The sequence below is a fragment of the Schistocerca americana genome, chromosome 2 (genome assembly GCF_021461395.2).
Source record: "Schistocerca americana isolate TAMUIC-IGC-003095 chromosome 2, iqSchAmer2.1, whole genome shotgun sequence".
Classification (NCBI taxonomy): Eukaryota; Metazoa; Arthropoda; class Insecta; order Orthoptera; family Acrididae; genus Schistocerca; species Schistocerca americana.
The window spans coordinates 327,784,629-327,803,570 of record NC_060120.1 but is presented as its reverse complement, the minus strand read 5'-3'; the positions used below and the strand labels follow the sequence as shown (position 1 = coordinate 327,803,570).

Genomic DNA, 18,942 nt, shown 5'->3' with positions numbered 1-18,942 from the left:
CAAAAGTAGCATCTCAGCATTCATCACAACTGATTTAGAGAAATTTAAGAACATATATCTAGTTACGCAACCGAAAATTTGAACCCCTTTCCAACCATATGCGAATCCATTGTACTAAACTCTACGCCTTCTAACTCAATGGTTATATTATAAATACAGCTTCCAAGCGCCATAAACACATTATTCAAAATAGTTTCTTGCGATGGGAGCAGAAAAATAAGGTTCTCTTAAGTTAACCAACATGTGTGGAATAGATGGAACTGAGTATCCTGTTTTTTCGACTAACCAGATCACGTGATCTAAAATCAAGCACCTATGTTATTCAGTTATGTAGGCTTACTGATGATACGGAAGCAACCAGGTGTGTGCAATGAATGCACTAATTTCATCCATCTTTATTTTATTTTATACTTTTATTTATTTTCAAGGCTGAACTGGTTTTGGAATACCCTTCTTGCCGGAACTGGAGAGTAACACCATCTAACTTCAATATTCTGTTAGGTTTTTCTATAGACGGTGTCAATCCATGCAATTCGAAATGGTGAAAACTATTCCGTCCGCCACGTTTCAAACCAAACGGCCCTACGCCCATCATCTGAATAAAATGTGATTAATAACTTGGCGAAGAACCCAAATTAATGGCAGAGATACGGACAAACACATTCAGAACTGTGGTGAGAGATAAATGTGGTAAGTACAACAGTGCTAAAATTATGACAGGAATAACCAGTACCAATAAAAGATATGTAACAGATATTAAAAGAAGAATCTCAATAAGCAAACAAGCCTTCAGAAATAAAAGTAACTTATCAACAACCATATTAACACAGAAATGAGGAAGAAATTGATCCAGACGCTGTCAAGTGCGTCTGATACTATAGTCGTAAACTGTGGAATCTGGGTGAATGTGAAAGTAAAACAGAAACGGTGGAGATGTGGATACAAAAGAGAAAGAAATTACAATCTAATTCAAATATAACGAGCACAGACTAAGTGACATCAACAATTAAGGGACAGAAATTAACATCATACAGAAAATAAAAACATTATAAGTGAAGACCTAATTCGCAAACAGATGTTGATAAAGAACACCCTTGAAGGTACAACCTTAGAAAAATGATGAAGTACTCACTTAATGTTTCATATGTGAAACATTAAGTGAAGGCTACCAGCCTTCCTCCTTCCACTTCCTCCCCCCACCCCCATCTTTCCCCTGCCCCTTCATTCTCACCCTCAAACAGTGGCAGTGTGGGTGAAATGGTTCTGATGTTGAAGCAAGGGAAAAGGTCACGCCTGCGAGCTAAACAATAATTAGTAAGGCATGTTGGTTTCTTCTACACCTATATGTATAACTGTATTGTACAATACTATTTAAAGTGAGTGACAGATGGTGCACCTCCTCAAGCACCAAGCTTACGGCATTCCATCTTCCTTAAAAGCGAGATATAGAAGAATTGTTGCATGGATCGAATATCGTTTCTAAAACTTAATCTGAGGAGGTTTCTCGGGAACAACCTCGCCTTTCTTCCAAGGACAGCCACTTAGCTTCCCTTAGTATATCTGTTGCTCTTGCGTACAGGCCATACCGACATTTTACTATTCTACCAGAGAGTTTCTTAGTTGCTGTCATATCTGCTGTTATGTCTACTTGATAACGACTTCTCACGCAGGAACCGTGCACTAAAATTGATGGTGCTAGCGTCTTGTATGCACTTCCTTTAAAAGTTACATCTCACTATCCCAGAATTCTCCCAATAAATGTGTCTTCAATTCGCATTCGGCACCAAACTTCACGTTTTACTTTCATATAGCTTCGAAGATTTACCTCTAGATATTATTACTATCAGGTTCTCTCTCTTATCAAACATTTTTTTAAATTTGTATCGCTATACTACGCAACGTGAATCTCGAAGGAAAATCACTCAAGTACCTTGCTGTTCTTGTAATTCGAACTTTGAAGCTTTTAAATCGCTCGAGTGCCTCCACCTTTTAATATTAAATGCGTTCTTATTATCAGCCAGCGATAAATAGCAATCAACAACTTTATCTCGAAGAAAAATCTGCTTACTCTCTGTGTTAGAGATTCACTTCTCACCGGTCTTACTAGCCATTGCTACGTCAGAAGAGCACTGTGGCCTATTCTGATGATACAAGATATGTTCGTGGATCCCTATGATTCGTCATCGTTAGAAAATATATCTAATGATTTTTCCAGGCTATTTCGCGACGTATCTGCATTCCATTATTAGAGCTCTCCGTAACTACCAGTACCACAATGGTTAGACTTTGTGAATAATTATTCTTCATTAAATCCACAAAAATCAGCAAATTTTCAACTTATTTCCTAAAAATTAACAAAGAAGGCTCCGTTTTCGGTTCCTCCATTAAATCTTTCAAATTTTTACTGTTATATGCTTCCCGATCCCGGTTTTTGGCAGAACTTATTGCTTGGAAAGCCTTTTCTATAATGCCGTACGATCATTATTCTAGCTCTTAAACCTTCTGCCTTCGTCCATCACGCGATATAGTATGCGGATCGCTCATATGTAAATAGCACATTCTATAACCCATGACCATGATATTCTGCCCAGACGTTTAAAGCTTGTTAAATATGGCAGTTTGATTTCTTTGATCTGTCTTTATCGCTGTCACTCAATCGCACTGTCCTCTTGTTTGTACTCTGATGGGGGGGTCTAAGCTTCTTAGCTGAGTGATGATGTTTCACATTCGCGTAAAGCTACAGACTGGATGGTCGTGTACTGCGAGAAGAATTTGACAGAGTGCTGAAAGACCTGAGTTGAAACAAGGCACCTTGACCTCAGAATCACTCAGAGCATTGGAAGAACAATTCCACCTGGTATCCTCCAAGACGTATGAGAAAGGTGAAATACGACCAGACTTCAAGAAGACTGTAGTAAGTGCAGTTCCAAAAACGGCAGGTGCTAGTAGATGTGAGTACTACGGAACTATCAATTTAATAAGCGGACTTTAAGAAAACGAGCACAATTGTTATTTTAGGTGTATTTATTACTCCACAAGTCATGTTTGCAAATATTGACACTAATTATTTACAGGAGAATGGAAAAACTGGTTGATGCCGATCCTAGGGAAGTTCAGTTTCGGTTCCCAAGATTATTGAAACACATAAGACAAGACTGATCCTACGATATGTTTTAGAATGTAGGTTAAAGGAAGGCAAACCTGCATTTATAGATTTTGTAGCTTGAGAGAACACTTTTGAAAATGTTGACTGTAACACACTTTCTGAAATTCTGAAGTAGCAAGAACAAATAACCGGAGCGAAAGATTATTTGTAACTGGTGCGGAAACCAGACCTGCAATTATAAGAGTCGAAGAACATGAAAGAGAAAACTAGGCGAGAAGTAGCCGGTCGTCTGTGTTATTTAATCTGCGCACTGGGTAAGCTTTGAAGGAAATTAGGGAGAAATTTAGAAAAGTAACCAAAGTTCAGAGAGAAGAAATAAAAAGTATGAGGTTTGTTGATGACATTGTAATCCTGCCAGAAATGGCAAAGGACTTGGAAGAACCGCTGCACGGAATAGATAGCGTCGTAAAAACAGATTATAAGATGGAGATGAACACTGTAAAAGAAGGTGATGGAATGTAATCGAATTAAACCATTTGATGCTGACAGAATTAGATTAGGAAATGAGACAGCAAAAATAGTGGATGAGTTCTGCTATTTGGGCAGTAAAATAACCGACGGTGGCCGAAGTCGAGAGGATCTAAAATGTAGAAAATGTGTTAATATTGAATACAAATTTAAAAATTAAGAAGTCTTTTTTGAAGTTTGCCTGGAATGTAAACCAGCACGGAAGTAAACGTGGATGATAAACAGTTCAGCCAAGAAGAGAATGGGAGATTTTGAAACGTAGTGCAGCAGAAGCATGTGAAGTTAGATGTATAGATTAAGTAATTAATGAGCAGGCACCGAATAGAATTGGAGAGAAAAGATTTCTATGGCGCAACTTGCCTAAGAGAATGAATAGTTGGTAGGACATCTCCTGAGGCACCAAGAAATCGTCGATTTGTTAATGTTGGAAAGCGTAGAAGAGCTGAAAATGGTTGAGTCCAAGGCTCGAATGCAGCAAGTAGAATCAAATGAATGTAGGCTTTAGTAAGCAAAGGAGAGCGTAGAGTGTCCTACGGAAGAAGAGCGGTGCGGAGGAATAAGCCCCGCCTCTGTCTCGAAGGGCTGCCGTCCTACGTCCACGTTCTGTTTTTCCACGAAAGCAGAGCCGAGTTAACGGACACAGTAATCGCTCATTGTTTTTGTTGTGTTGAGAGTCGCATTTGAATCCCTTTATGCACCAAAATTAGTATCGTCACTCATTTCAAAATAAGAAAAAGAAAACATGCAATCCACAACACAAAAGAAACTGAAGTACACGAAGCATTTGGTAGTCGGTAAAGCGCAATTGTTTGCCGCTGTTGGCAATGGTAGTTCATGCCCGACGTCTATCGGTATCTTACGCAAGCATAGTTCAAAACACTCCCCACCTAAAACAGCCACGATATGTTGTTGTTGGTGTTGTGGTCTTCAGTCCTGAGACTGGTTTGATGCAGCTCTCCATGCTACTCTATCCTGTGCAAGCTTCTTCATCTCACAGTACCTACTGCAACCTACATCCTTCTGAATCTGCTTATTGTATTCATCTCTTGGTCTCCTCTACGATTTTTACCCTCCACGCTGCCCTCCAATGCTAAATTTGTGATCCATTGATGCCTCAAAACATGTCCTACCAACCGATCCCTTCTTCTAGTCAAGTTGTGCCACAAACTTCTCTTCTCCCCAATCCTATTCAATACCTCCTCATTAGTTACGTGATCTACCCACCTTATCTTAAGCATTCTTCTGTAGCACCACATTTCGAAAGCTTCTATTCTCTTCCTGTCCAAACTGGTTATCGTCCATGTTTCACTTCCATACATGGCTACACTGCATACAAATACTTTCAGAAACGACTTCGTGACACTTAAATCTATACTCGATGTTAACAAATTTCTCTTCTTCAGAAACGATTTCCTTGCCATTGCCAGTCTACATTTTATATCCTCCCTACTTCGACCATCATCAGTTATTTCACTCCTTAAATAGCAAAACTCCTTTACTACTTTAAGTGTCTCATTTCCTAATCTAATCCCCTCAGCATCACCCAATTTAATTTGACCAACACTCGTGAAAGTGCAGTAACATGACTGTAAGTGCGACGTAAATATAACCTGCACGGTTTTACAGTTGTTACATTCAATTTGTTCTCGCCGCGAAGTTGGGCTAATAAGAAACAAGTAACTTTAATTCTATTGGTCGGTGCCCAGAAACTAACGGCGGACGCCGGGATTTACGCCCGCACCGCATCAAATATCAAGGTATGCCAACTCATCCTGAAGATAACGCTATACCCGCGATTGTAATACTTCCCTCCAAAAGGCACGCAAAACACACAAAACTGCAGCAGCATTAATTTAAAAGAGAGAAATAGTTTAAGCAAATGAAAATACTTATAACTAATGGTGGGTCGACAAAGCTACACTAAAAGTTAATAAGTCACATGAAGCAGTTTAAATGACGTAGCAAGAGTTAAGAAAAGGAAAAGATTGAAAATAGTTTTGTAATGAAACAATGGACCTTGCCGTTGGTGGGGAGGCTTGCGTGCCTCAACGATACAGATAGCCGTACCGTAGGTGCAACCACAACGGAGGGGTATCTGTTGAGAGGCCAGACAAACGTGTGGTTCCTGAAGAGGGGCAGCAGCCTTTTCAGTAGTTGCAGGGGCAACAGTCTGGATGATTGATTGATCTGGCCTTGTAACACAAACCAAAATGGCCTTGCTGTGCTGGTACTGCGAACGGCTGAAAGCAAGGGGAAACTACAGCCGTAATTTTTCCCGAGGGCATGCAGCTTTACTGTATGATTAAATGGTGATTGCGGCCTCTTGGGTAAAATATTCCGGAGGTAAAATAGTCCCCCATTCGGATCTCCGGGCGGGAACTACTCAGGAGGACGTCGTTATCAGGAGAAAGAAAACTAACGTTCTACGGAACGGAGCGTGGAATGTCAGATCCCTTAATCGGGCAGGTAGGTTAGAAAATTTAAAAAGGGAAATGGATAAGTTCAAGTTAGATATAGCGGGAATTAGTGAAGTTCGGTGGCAGGAGGAACAAGACTTTTGGTCAGGTGAATACAGGGTTATAAATACAAAATCAAATAGGGGTAATGCAGGATTAGGTTTAATAATGAATAAAAAAATAGGAGTACGGGTAAGCTACTACAAACAGCGTAGTGAACGCATTATTGTGGCCAAGATCGACACGAAGCCCACGCCTACTACAGTAGTACAAGTTTATATGCCAACTAGCTCAGCAGATGATGAAGAAATTGATGAAACGTATGATGAAATAAAAGAAATTATTCAGGTAGTGAAGGGAGACGAAAATTTAATAGTCATGGGTGATTGGAATGCGAGAGTAGGAAAAGGGAGAGAAGGAAACACAGTAGGTGAATATGGATCGGGGCTAAGAAATGAAAGAGGAAGCCGCCTGGTAGAATTTTGCGCAGAGCATAACTTAATTATAGCTAACACTTGGTTCAAGAATCATGAAAGAAGGTTGTATACATGGAAGAACCCTGGAGATGCTAAAAGGTATCAGATATATTATATAATGGTAAGACAGAGATTTAGGAACCAGGTTTTAAACTGTAGGTCATTTCCAGTGGCAGATGTGGACTCTGACCACAATCTATTTGTTATGAACTGTAGATTAAAACTGAAGAAACTGCAAAAAGGTGGGAATTTAAGGAGATGGGACCTGGATAAACTGACTAACCAGAGGATTTACAGAGTTTCAGGGAGAACATAAGGGAACAATTGACAGGAATGGGGGAAAGAAATACAGTAGAAGAAGAATGGGTAGCTTTGAGGAATGAAATAGTGAAGGCAGCAGAGGATCAAATAGGTAAAAAGACGAGGGCTAGTAGAAACCCCTGGGTAACAGAAAAAAATATTGAATTTAATTCATTAAAGGAGAAAATATAAAAATGCAGTAAATGAAGCAGGCAAAAAGGAATACAAACGTCTCAAAAATGAGATCGACAGGAAGTGCAAAATGGCTAAGCAGGGATGGCTAGAGGACAAATGTAAGGATGTAGAGGCTTATCTCACTAGGAGTATGATAGATACTGCCTACAGGAAAATTAAAAAGACCTTTGGAGAAAGGAGAACCACTTGCATGAATATCAAGAGCTTTGATGGAAACCCAGTTCTAAGCAAAGAAGGGAAAGCAGAAAGGTGGAAGGAGTATATAGAGGACCTATACAAGGGCGATGTACTTGAGGACAATATTATGGAAATGGAAGAGGATGTAGATGAAGATGAAATGGGAGATGCGATACTGCGTGAAGAGTTTGACAGAGCACTGAAGGACCTGAGTCGAAACAAGGCCCCTGGAGTAGACAACATTCCATTAGAACTACTGACAGCCTTGGGAGAGCCAGTCCTGACAAAACTCTACCATCTGGTGAGCAAGATTTATGAGGCAGGCGAAATACCCTCAGACTTCAAGGAGAAACTAATAATTCCAATCCCAAAGAAAGCAGGTGTTGTGAAAATTACCGAACTATCAGTTTAATAAGTCACAGCTGCAAAATTCTAACGCGAATTCTTTAGAGACGAATGGAAAAACTGAAACAAGACGACCTCGGGGAAGATCAGTTTGGATTCCGAAGAAATGTTGGAACACGTGAGGCAATACTGACCCTACGACGTATCTTAGAAGACAGATTAAGGAAAGGCAAACCTACGTTTCTAGCATTTCTAGACTTAGAGGAAGCTTTTGACAATGTTGATTGGAATACTCTGTTTCATATTCTGAAGGTGGCAGGGGTAAAATACTGGGAGCGAAAGGCTATTTACAATTTGTACAGAAATCAGATGGCAGTTATTAGAGTCGAGGGACATGAAAGGGAAGCAGTGGTTGGGAAGGGAGTGAGACAGGGTTGTAGCCTATCCCCGATGTTATTCAATCTGTATATTGAGCAAGCAATAAAGGAAACAAAAGAAAAGTTCGGAGTAGGTATAAAAATCCATGGTGAAGAAATAAAAACTTTGAGGTTCACCGATGACATTGTAATTCTGTCAGAAACGGCAAAGAACTTGGAAGAGCAGTTGAACGGAATGGACAGTGTCTTGAAAGGAGGGTATAAGATGAACATCAACATAAGCAAAACGAGGGTAATGGAATGTAGTCGAATTAAGTCGGGTGATGCTGAGGGAATTAGATTAGGAAATGAGACACTTAAAGTAGTAAAGGAGTTCTGCTATTTGGGAAGCAAAATAACTGATGATTGTCGAAGTAGAGAGGATATAAAATGTAGACTGGCAATGGCATGGAAAGCGTTTCTGAAGAAGAAAAATTTGTTAACATCGAGTATAGATTTAAATGTCAGGAAGTCGTTTCTGAAAGTAATTGTATGGAAGTCAAACATGGACGATAAATAGTTCGGACAGGAAGAGAATAGAAGCTTTCGAAATGTGGTGCTACAGAAGAATGCTGAAGATTACATGGGTAGATCACATAACTAATGAGGAGGCATTGAATAGGATTGGGGAGAAGAGAAGTTTGTGGCACAACTTGACCAGAAGAAGGATCGGTTGGTAGGACATGTTCTGAGGCATCAAGGGATCACCAATTTAGTATTGGAGGGCAGCGTGGCGGGTAAAAATCGTAGAGGGAGACCAAGAGATGAATACACTAAGCAGATTCAGAAGGATGTAGGCTGCAGTAGATACTGGGAGATGAAAAAGCTTGCACAGGATAGAGTAGCGTGGAGAGCTGCATCAAACCAGTCTCAGGACTGAAGACCACAACAACAACAACAACAATGAAACGAAAATTTTACAATCTGAACGACTGAATTCTTTTATCTGTTTGTTGTTGGAGAGGCGTGGCGGCGTGTTGAGATGGCGGCGGCTCTTGATGTTTCAAACGAAGTTATTAGAGCAACTCCATTTGTCGTATTTCCACAACAAAGTATGCTGGTGACGTCTCTTCTCGGTTAGGTTGCAAAGTCATCCACAGTGGCGTTTAACGGGCTACTGGCCGAACAGACGTAATTGTTGGTTCTAATTCATAGATTTAGCAAGAGCACGTTTATTACTTGTTATACACACTTAGTTCTTGTTTCAGGAGTTTCTACACTGCTCGTGGTGGTTTCCGACCGCGATGTAACTCTTCGTCACGTTTGCATGTGCTCTCCGCAATCGCAAAATCACACTCACAAGGGAACCTCCCCATCGCACCCCCCTCAGATTTAGTTATAAGTTGGCACAGAGGATAGGCCTTGAAAAACTGAACACAGATCAATCGAGAAAACAGGAAGAAGTTGTGTGGAACTATGAAAAAAAATAAGCAAAATATACAAACTGAGTAGTCTGTGTGACATATGCAACATCAACGAGAATGTGAGATCGGGAGCGCCGTGGTCCCGTGGTTAACGTGAGCAGCTGTGGAATGAGAGAGTCTTGGTTCAAGTCCTGCCTCGAGTGAAAAATTTTAATTTCTTTCTTTTCGCAGTTATGATCTGCCCGTTCGTTCATTGACGTCTCTGTTCACTGTAATAAGTTTAGTGTCTGTGTTTTGCGACCGCACAGCAAAACCGTGCGATTAGTAGACGAAAGGACGTGCCTCTCCAATGGGAACCGAAAACATTTGATCGCAAGGTCATAGGTCAACCGATTCCTCCACAGGAAAACACGTCTGATATATTCTATACGACACTGGTGACGACATGTGCGTCACAAGACAGGATTATGTTGTCGACCCACCTAACTTGTACACTTGGCGAATGGGTAAAAAGATTCTTCTACCTTGCCCGATTTAGGTTTTCTTGTGGATGTGATAATCACTCCCAAAAAAGTGATGAAAACATAAGAGTTTGTCACATACACTGCAACAAATGACTGCAACAGTCGCACAGTTTTCCCTGTGCTCTGTCAAAACATGTGTTATTAACGTTTTCAAATTTTTCCGTGTGTAGACCGTCAAATCCTGCATATGTCCAAGCAAATCTGAACATGTCCTGGAATTCTGGAGAGCGAAGTTGATAGTGTGTGTGTGTGCCTGAACTTTGATAATTGTCTGAAAATAAAAAATTAAAATTTTCACTCAGGGGAAGATTCCAACCAAGGACCTCTCATTCCGCAGCTGCTCACGCTAACCACAGGACCACGGCCCTACCCGGGTATTACTATCCTTAATGTTATATATGTTGAGCATGGACTACTCAGTTTGTATGTTTTGCTTATTTTTTTCATAGTTCCACACAACTTCTTCCTGTTTTCTCGATTGATCTGTGTTCAGTTTTTCAAGGCCTATCCACTGTGCCAACTTATAACTAAATCTGAGGGGGGTGCGATGGGGAGGTTCCCTTGACAGCAAAACCGTTCTTACATCTGATCTAAAATTGTAATTATGTTCACCGCAACAGTTACGGCTCGAAACTACTCAGCTTTTCATGAAGAAGGCGAATACATTACACAGTTTCATGATGCTTGGCTCTCGTGATACGGTTAAAATGTAAAAGCCGTTTTACTCACATTGTTCATTCACATTGTAGCAATGACTACAATGTCAAATCGTGAAACCATTGGCAGTATCGGCTGAGACAGACCATTTAGTAATACTCAAACCGTTATATCTTTCTACTCATAATCATCAATTCAGCTTTCATAACGCAGTGCGACGGCAATCAGAATCAACAGCCGTAGAGTTCCATGATTCGCTGTCTCGGCAAGTTTTCGCATATCAGATCAACAACGCGCGGTTCGCCATATTGCCGCACGCACACACACACACACACACACACACACTGACTAATACTCCCTCATTGTATATCGCTGGTCAAGTGTTATTCTCGATATCGCCCTCTGTGCTTACGTATCTACGATTTACACAGCAGTTCTTCACACCACAGCTAATATTACAAATGCATATAAAATAAACAAAAGAATTTAAAGCTTTAGATATAATAATAAAAATAATAAAATAATTAATAATAATAATAAAGAAATTATAATAAGAAAACATATTTATCCATTAGAGAAAAAGAAATAAATTGCAGCTACGTTTTAACATTTTTACCGAACACAGCTATGCTACACTATCCGAAATATGAATACTTACTCTAAGAAAGTGAAAGAAATTGCAAAAAAGGAGAAAAAAATTACCTATCACTAATGACTGTATCTTCACAGCTTGCACAGGATAGAGTACTGTGGCAGACCTACATCACAACCAGAAACCAAGACCAGAATAACAAGGGTTTGTTACACGAATTACCTTTGTTTCAGTGAAAATACCTTCACAACAGTGAAATTGCCTTCAACATGGAAACACCAACACTTTCAACACTGAACAGAGTAATACAACAACTCTCAGTCGAAAGGCATACACTTTGATGCGGTTGCCGTCGCTGTGGGAACATTTAGTAACCCTGTCACTGTTAACTTAGAACTAACACTGCTGGGAAACAAATCCGAGACAGAACCGAACATAATTAAATGAAAGCTTAAGGGCGAAGACAAAAGAGGACATTACTGTTGTGAACAACAAAGTATTGAGAACGAATAGAACAAGTTTATTTCCAAGCAAGATAACGCAGCACATGTCCTCGACATTTGCACTGTTGCGTAGATATTTTCAAGGCAATACAGATAGGGAGACAAATGAGGGCAAGACATCAAAAGAATGGAAATTTCTCTACAACGAGCGCTCGGAGACGATGCGTCCCTTGTACCAAATATCCCTGAAAAACCTGCAAAATTTCGCCGGTGGAGTTCAGTAGTATCCTGGATAACAGAAATAAGAAAAGCCATTATCGAATAACGGCTCGAAATCTGTGTCTTAAGCCTAATATAAGCCTGTATTAGTGTAACAGAATGAATTTTATCTCTGAAGCGGAGATCTTGCTTCCGTCAGTAACTCACCTCCCATCTTCCAAATTTCTCCGAAGTTCTTCTTGCGGGACTGGCATTCTTGGATGAAAGGATATTACGCAGATATGGTTTAGCCACAGCCTGGGGTATTTTTTCTAGAACGAATTTTCACTCTGCAGCGGACTGCGTTTGGAACGTAAGAAGTGAGATACATTTTAATGTAGAAGGAAGTGTCTGTGTTAACCACCTGACTACCATTTTTGTTTCAAAAACATTACCTTATGGTTAATTTAATTAATGTCTTGGTCAAAAGTAACGATATGAAAAGAATATTTCCCGTCGTTTCGTTCTCCGAGGGGGCTTGAGGGAGGGCGTAGGACATACAGGATTATTCAGAAAAACCTGCAGAGTTTCAGAAAACGACTGCGCAAAAGCTACAAGACCTACAGATAACAGACACACGTCAGAGGACAGAACATCTCTCCAAGTGTGTAATTCACACTACAGGTGCTCAATATGGGCTCCGTTTGTGATGTGACAACGTCAGCTCGTGGGTGCAAGTCGAAATTTCCGGGAACACGTGAAGACAATCCGCTTTGCGAACCTGGTTATTGAGTTGTCTACTATCGGCAACACGGAGACGAGGGTTAACAATGAAACCCGAAGACAGTACAACCTACAGGTGCCATCTGTAACTACAAGAATTCTGCTAACCGTCAGTAGGCTTTCCTCTACCAATGGGACACTAATAATTAGCTATAACATGCAACAAATTCCATTCGTCCTCCGATAACCTATCGTGGGACACAGAAGTCCCGATAGTAGACAAAGGGTTAATGCAATGTGACTGCATACTTGACAATTAACTGAGGCTTGAAACGTGTAGAGATACATTAAAAATATGTGTAAAATGTGTACATTGTGAATTAATACAGGGTGCCAAACTTTCAGGAAACATTCCTCACACACAAATAAAGAAAAGATGTTATGTGGGCATGTGTCCCGAAACGCTTAATTTCCATGTTAGAGCTCATTTTAGTTTCGTCAGTATGTACTGTACTTCCTAGATTCACCGCCAGTTGGCCCAATTGAAGGAAGGTAATGTTGACTTCGGTGCTTGTGTTGACATGCGACTCATTGCTCTACAGCACGTTAGTACGTAGCATCAACAGGTTAGTGTTCATCACGAACGTGGTTTTGCAGTCAGTGCAATGTTTACAAATGCGGAGTTGGCAGATGCCCATTTGATGTAGGGATTAGAACGGGGTAATAGCCGTGGCGCGGTACGTTTGTATCGAGACAGATTTCCAGAACGAAGGTGTCCCGACAGGAAGGCGTTCGAAGCAATTGATCGGCGTCTTAGGGAGCACGGAACATTCCAGCCTATGACTCGCGACTGGGGAAGACCTAGAACGACGAGGACACCTGCAATGGACGAGGCAATTCTTCGTGCAGTTGACGATAACCCTAATGTCAGCGTCAGAGAAGTTGCTGCTGTACAAGGTATCGTTGACCACGTCACTGTATGGAGACTGCTACGGGAGAATCAGTTGTTTCCGTACCACGTACAGCGTGTGCAGGCACTATCAGCAGCTGATTGGCATCCACGGGTACACTTCTGCGAATGGTTCATCCAACAATGTGTCAATCCTCACTTCAGTGCAAATGTTCTCTTCACGAATGAGGCTTCATTCCAACGTGATCAAATTGTAAATTTTCACAATCAACATGTGTGGGCTGACGAGAATACGCACGCAATTGTGCAATCACGTCATCAACACAGATTTCTGTGAACGTTTGGGCAGGCATTGTTGGTGATGTCCTGGTTGGGGCCCCATGGTCTTCCACCTACGCTCAATGGAGCACGTTATCATGATTTCATACGGGATGCTAGAACATGTGCCTTTACAAGTACGACACAACACGTAGTTCATGCACGATGGAGCTCCTGCACATTTCAGTCGAAGTGTTCGTACGCTTCTCAACAACAGATTCGGTGACCGATGGATTGGTAGAGGCGGACCAATTCCATGGCCTCCACGCTCTCCTGACCTCAACCCTCTTGACTTTCATTTATGGGGGCATTTGAAAGCTCTTGTCTACGCAACCCCGGTACCAAATGTAGAGACTCTTCGTACTCGTATTGTGGACGGCTGTGATACAATACGCCATTCTCCAGGGCTGCATCAGCGCATCAGGGATTCCATGCGACGGAGGGTGGATGCATGTATCCTCGCTAACGGAGGACATTTTGAACATTTCCTGTAACAAAGTGTTTGAAGTCAGGCTGGTACGTTCTGTTGCTGTGTGTTTCCATTCCATGATTAATGTGATTTGAAGAGAAGTGATAAAATGAGCTCTAACATGGAAAGTAAGCGTTTCCGGACGCATGTCCACATAACATATTTTCTTTCTTTGTGTGTGAGGAATGTTTCCTGAAAGTCTGGCCGTACCTTCTTGTAACACACTGTACGTGTCATGTGACATGTAGGGGTTTAATATTTGATTTTATGTGACATGTATTACTGTGTGTTAGAACAGGATGCGAACTCGGACCCCTGTCGTTCGTGAGTCGGGGCCACCAATTACGTGATTCGAGTTCGTCTCACAGATAGACACGAAGCTGAAACTGTGATGGGCTCTTGTCCTTTCATTCCGAACTTGTGACAAGTAATAATCGCTGTGAATAGTTTGTAATATAGGAACTACTTGTCATTACGAGCGCTCTTTTCACTGTGCAGGCCACCGCGGCGGGGGCCGCGTCATCGGCGGCAGCCACGCGGAGCGCGGACAGTTCCCGTTCTCGGCGTTCATCAACAGCAACGGCTACGTGTGCGGCGGCGCGCTCATCTCGCAGAGATACGTCCTCACCATAGCGCAGTGCATCGACGGGTGAGTGCCCGCGCCACGGAGTAAACTCCTTCATCGTCCTTTTAGATCATTATAGCCTACTCTATTTGACGTCCTTGTAGTATTGTAGAATACACAGCAAGGCACAGTGAAAAGCCATTAATCACAACAGCCACCATCATTATCACCACCACCATAATAACGACTACCACAACCATAACAATCAGAACCAATGTGACTACCATCGTCATCATGATCACACTACCACCACCACCAGCAGCAGCAGCCACTATTTGTATCTCCAGCACCACCACCACCACCACTGACGCCAAGCGGTGTGGCACAGTGATAAAACAAAGGACTCCTATTCAGAAAGACGGCCATCGAGAGTTCGATTTTCCGTGATTTACTCAAATCACGTAAGGCAAAAGCTAGGATGGTTTCACCGAAAGGGCACGGCAGAATTCCTTCTTCATCTTTCCCAGATTACTAATTGCGCTCCACCGAGCGACGTGGCGCAGTGGTTAGCACACTGGACTCGCATTCGGGAGGACGACGGTTCAATCCCGCGTCCAGCCATCCTGATTTAGGTTTTCCGTGATTTCCCTAAATCGCTCCAGGAAAACGCCGGGATGGTTCCTTTGAAAGGGCACGGCCGACTTCCTTCCCCGTCCTTATCTAATCCAGTGACACAGATGACCTCGCAGTTTGCTCTCTTTCCCCAAACAACCGCCGGCCGGAGTGGTCGTGCAGTTCTAGGCGCTACAGTCTGGAGCCGAGGGACCGCTACGGTCGCAGGTTCGAATCCTGCCTCGGGCATGGATGTGTGTGATGCCCCTAGGTTAGTTAGGTTTAATTAGTTCTACGTCCTAGGCGACTGACGACCTCAGAAGTTAATTCGCATAGTGCTCAGAGCCATTTGAACCCAACAACCCAACTAATTGCGCTCCACGTGGTTAAACTCAAATCTTTAATCTTGCTTGCTTTCTCCTTTCCTTTCCGACGCTACCACCGCAACCAACAACAGCAGCCATTTCTATCATACGAGGATGTCATGTAACTAAGTTACGTGATGATTTAACATATTCCTCTAGATAATGTCATAGTGATATTGAGCTTTTCTCAGTCAGATATCCTCTGCCACTTTTCGAATGTGTTTGCCCTAGCAGTCTGTCGGTCTTCCCCTATTTTTTTTTTTTTTTTTTGGCGCTTCTAATGAACCGATGATTTTCCACGTCTATGCTTTTGGCAACATGACCAGCCTACTGCCATTACACTGAATCTGCCGTTCCCATGGTAACGCTGACCTTTTTTGACGTATCCAGAGTCACTTCTCTTCTTCTTCTGCCTCGTTTTCGTTTCCTCTTTTTTTTTAAAAGAAAAGAAAAGAAAAGCCTGGCGTAATTGGTTGGCTCTGAGCACTATGGGACTTAACTGCTGTGGTCATCAGTCCCCTAGAACTTAGAATACTTAAACCTAACTAACTTAAGGACATCACACACATCCATTCCCGAGGCAGGATTCGAACCTGCGACCGTAGCGGTCGCGCGGTTCCAGGCTGTAGCGCCTAGAACCGCTCGGCCACCCCGGCCGGCCCCTAGCGTAATTCTTGATGGTTACCTATCAGATGGAGACGTTCTCGCGGAGCCGGCATCCGTTAGCTCCCGTGTTCCATCGGGTTCAGATCAGGCAAATTTAATGACTTCACTATTGTTCTCATCAAACCACTGTACGGTGAAGCTGGCCTTGTGACACTAACAGTTATAACAAGTTATTTTGTTGGGCGGACAACCACAGCCAAACTTCGAAATTTTTCCAAAGAAAATTCCGCACTGGCTGTATCAATTATTTTTATTAAATCTGCGACCGGTTTCGCACCACTTATCGGCGCATCCTCAGGCAATATACGTTATTTATAGCATGGTAACGTTGAACATTGCCCTGTAGCCACTCTCCACCATTCATCACCAGATGACGGTACATTAGACGTGAATGGTGGGAAGTGGCTACAGGGCAATGTCCAATTTACCATGTTATAAATAGCGTATATTGCCTGAGGATGCACCGATAACTGGTGCGAAACCGGTCGCAGATTTAATAAAAATAATTGATACAGCCAGTGCGGAATTTTCTTTGGAAAAACTAACAGTTATCCTACTAGAAGATGTCATCGCTGTTGCGGAAGACATCAAGTAGGGATATAGGTGGTCCTCAATAATGTTCAGGTATCCCACAGCTGTCATGCTGCCTTCGGTCAATACCAAGGCTCATGGAAGCCCAAGGGGATGTCTCCCTAGCATAATACTGCGCACAGCGGTTTATGTCCGTGGTGCGGTGCGTCTGGATGACGGCATATTTGACCACGACTGTTGACCTGGCGTAACAAGAGACGTGGCTCATCCCACCAGGCGACCCGTTTCCATTGACCAACGGTCCAATCTCGATGATCCCGTGCCTACTGCAATCATAATTGATATTGTAATTGAGTCAACGTCGAAACACGCGGGGTAGTCTGTTATGGAGTAGTGTGTTCAAAAATGTACGCTGAACAGCGTGTACTGAAACACTTGTGCCTCCATCAACACTGTTCTCTGACATCAGATCTGCCACAAACCTCCATCTGTCCTATTATGAGAACCTCCGATCTCTACGTTTTGTGATGAGGTGTGGGCAACTAACAACCTGTCGTCTACTCGTTGTTCCTTCCTGCAATCACTTTCCATAAATGGTCACAACAGTAGTTCGCGAGCAGGCTATCAGCTCCACAGTTTCCAAAATGCTAGTTCCCAGGCGATGGGTAGTAAGGATCTGCCTTCGTTAAAGTCGCTGATTTCAGTGAATATCCCGATTTGCGGCCTGTATCGTCCTTAGAATGATTCGCCATTAGTCTCCGTCAATGCACTTCCCCTTCATGTGGTAGTAATACCACGACACGGCATCGAACGTCGCAGTGAGCAGTGGTCATAAAAATTTAGTTCCTCGGTGTACTTTTGCTACATTCTTTCATACTTCAGTGAAAAATGGTTACCAATGCTAATCATTGCGTCCGTAGGGATACGTTTCATAAGGTCTACGTGGATAAATGTTCAAATGAGTGTGAAATCTTATGGGACTTAACTGCTAAGGTCATCAGTCCCTAAGCTTACACACTACTTAACCTAAATTATGCTAAGGGCAAACACACACACCCATGCCCGAGGGAGGACTCGAACCTCCACCGGTACCAGCCGCACAGTATGACTGCAGCGACTTAGACCGCTCGGCTAATCCCTCGCGGCTCTACGTGGATACTGAGATCAGTTTTAAAGAATGTTACAACTACACAATATTGCCCAACTGACGCCACAGTGAACCGTCTTCAGATTACAGTTCACATACTCGTACAGCTCTTCATTAATTTTAATCTTAAACATTCTACATTTGAAAGGGGCGTCAAATGAAAATGAGATGGATGGTAAATTGTAATTAACTGTTACTGTTTCAAAAGCAGTAGTCATAAGTGTTAATATACGAGGGTTATTCGGAAAGTAAGAAACGATCGGTCGTGAAATGGAAACCACAGTGAAAATCCGATGAAGTTTTGCACAGGCGTGTTGGGCAGTGTCTCTAGTATGCCCGTCGATCGCGTTACGTCGTTATTTTTAGTTCTGAACACACAGGGACCAGATAAACATATTAGGACAACAGTGTCTCCAGCCAGGTACGAGGGCCTGGTGATAAATTTCGCCTGAAGCTATGCAGCCAACATTGCATAACTGTCGTGCGTCTTCTTCTTCAAGACAATTCTCAGCCGCAATCTGCAGGTCCAATGAAGATGCTCCTGCATCGTTTTCAATTGGAAATGTTTGATTACCCACAATACAGCCTGTAATTGTTTCCCTCTGAGTTTGATCTCTGCTCATATGAGCCGCTGGTTATGAAGACAACATTTTGCCACAGACGACGAACTGCAGGCCAGTGTAGAGAATTGGCGGAAAGCACTGGCGGCTGCCTTCTATAACGAGGGTATTGGAAAGTTGGTAAAACGCTACGGCAAACGTCTAAGTCGGATCGGCGACTATCGGGATAAGTAGCTGAAAGTTGTAGCAAAGTGTTGCAAATAAAACAGTTTTTATTTTCACTGTGGTTTCCATTTCGC

General features: G+C 42.4%; 1 protein-coding gene across 1 annotated transcript in view; it reads left to right on the top strand.

Moving 5' to 3' along the window:
• LOC124596292 (chymotrypsin-2-like) overlaps nucleotides 1-18,942 on the top strand; it is a 55,561-nt gene that overhangs the window by 14,328 nt on the left and 22,291 nt on the right. The window contains exon 3 of the mRNA XM_047135385.1: nucleotides 14,696-14,846. Coding sequence (XP_046991341.1) covers nucleotides 14,696-14,846 — 151 coding nt within the window. The remainder of the gene's footprint in view (nucleotides 1-14,695; nucleotides 14,847-18,942) is intronic.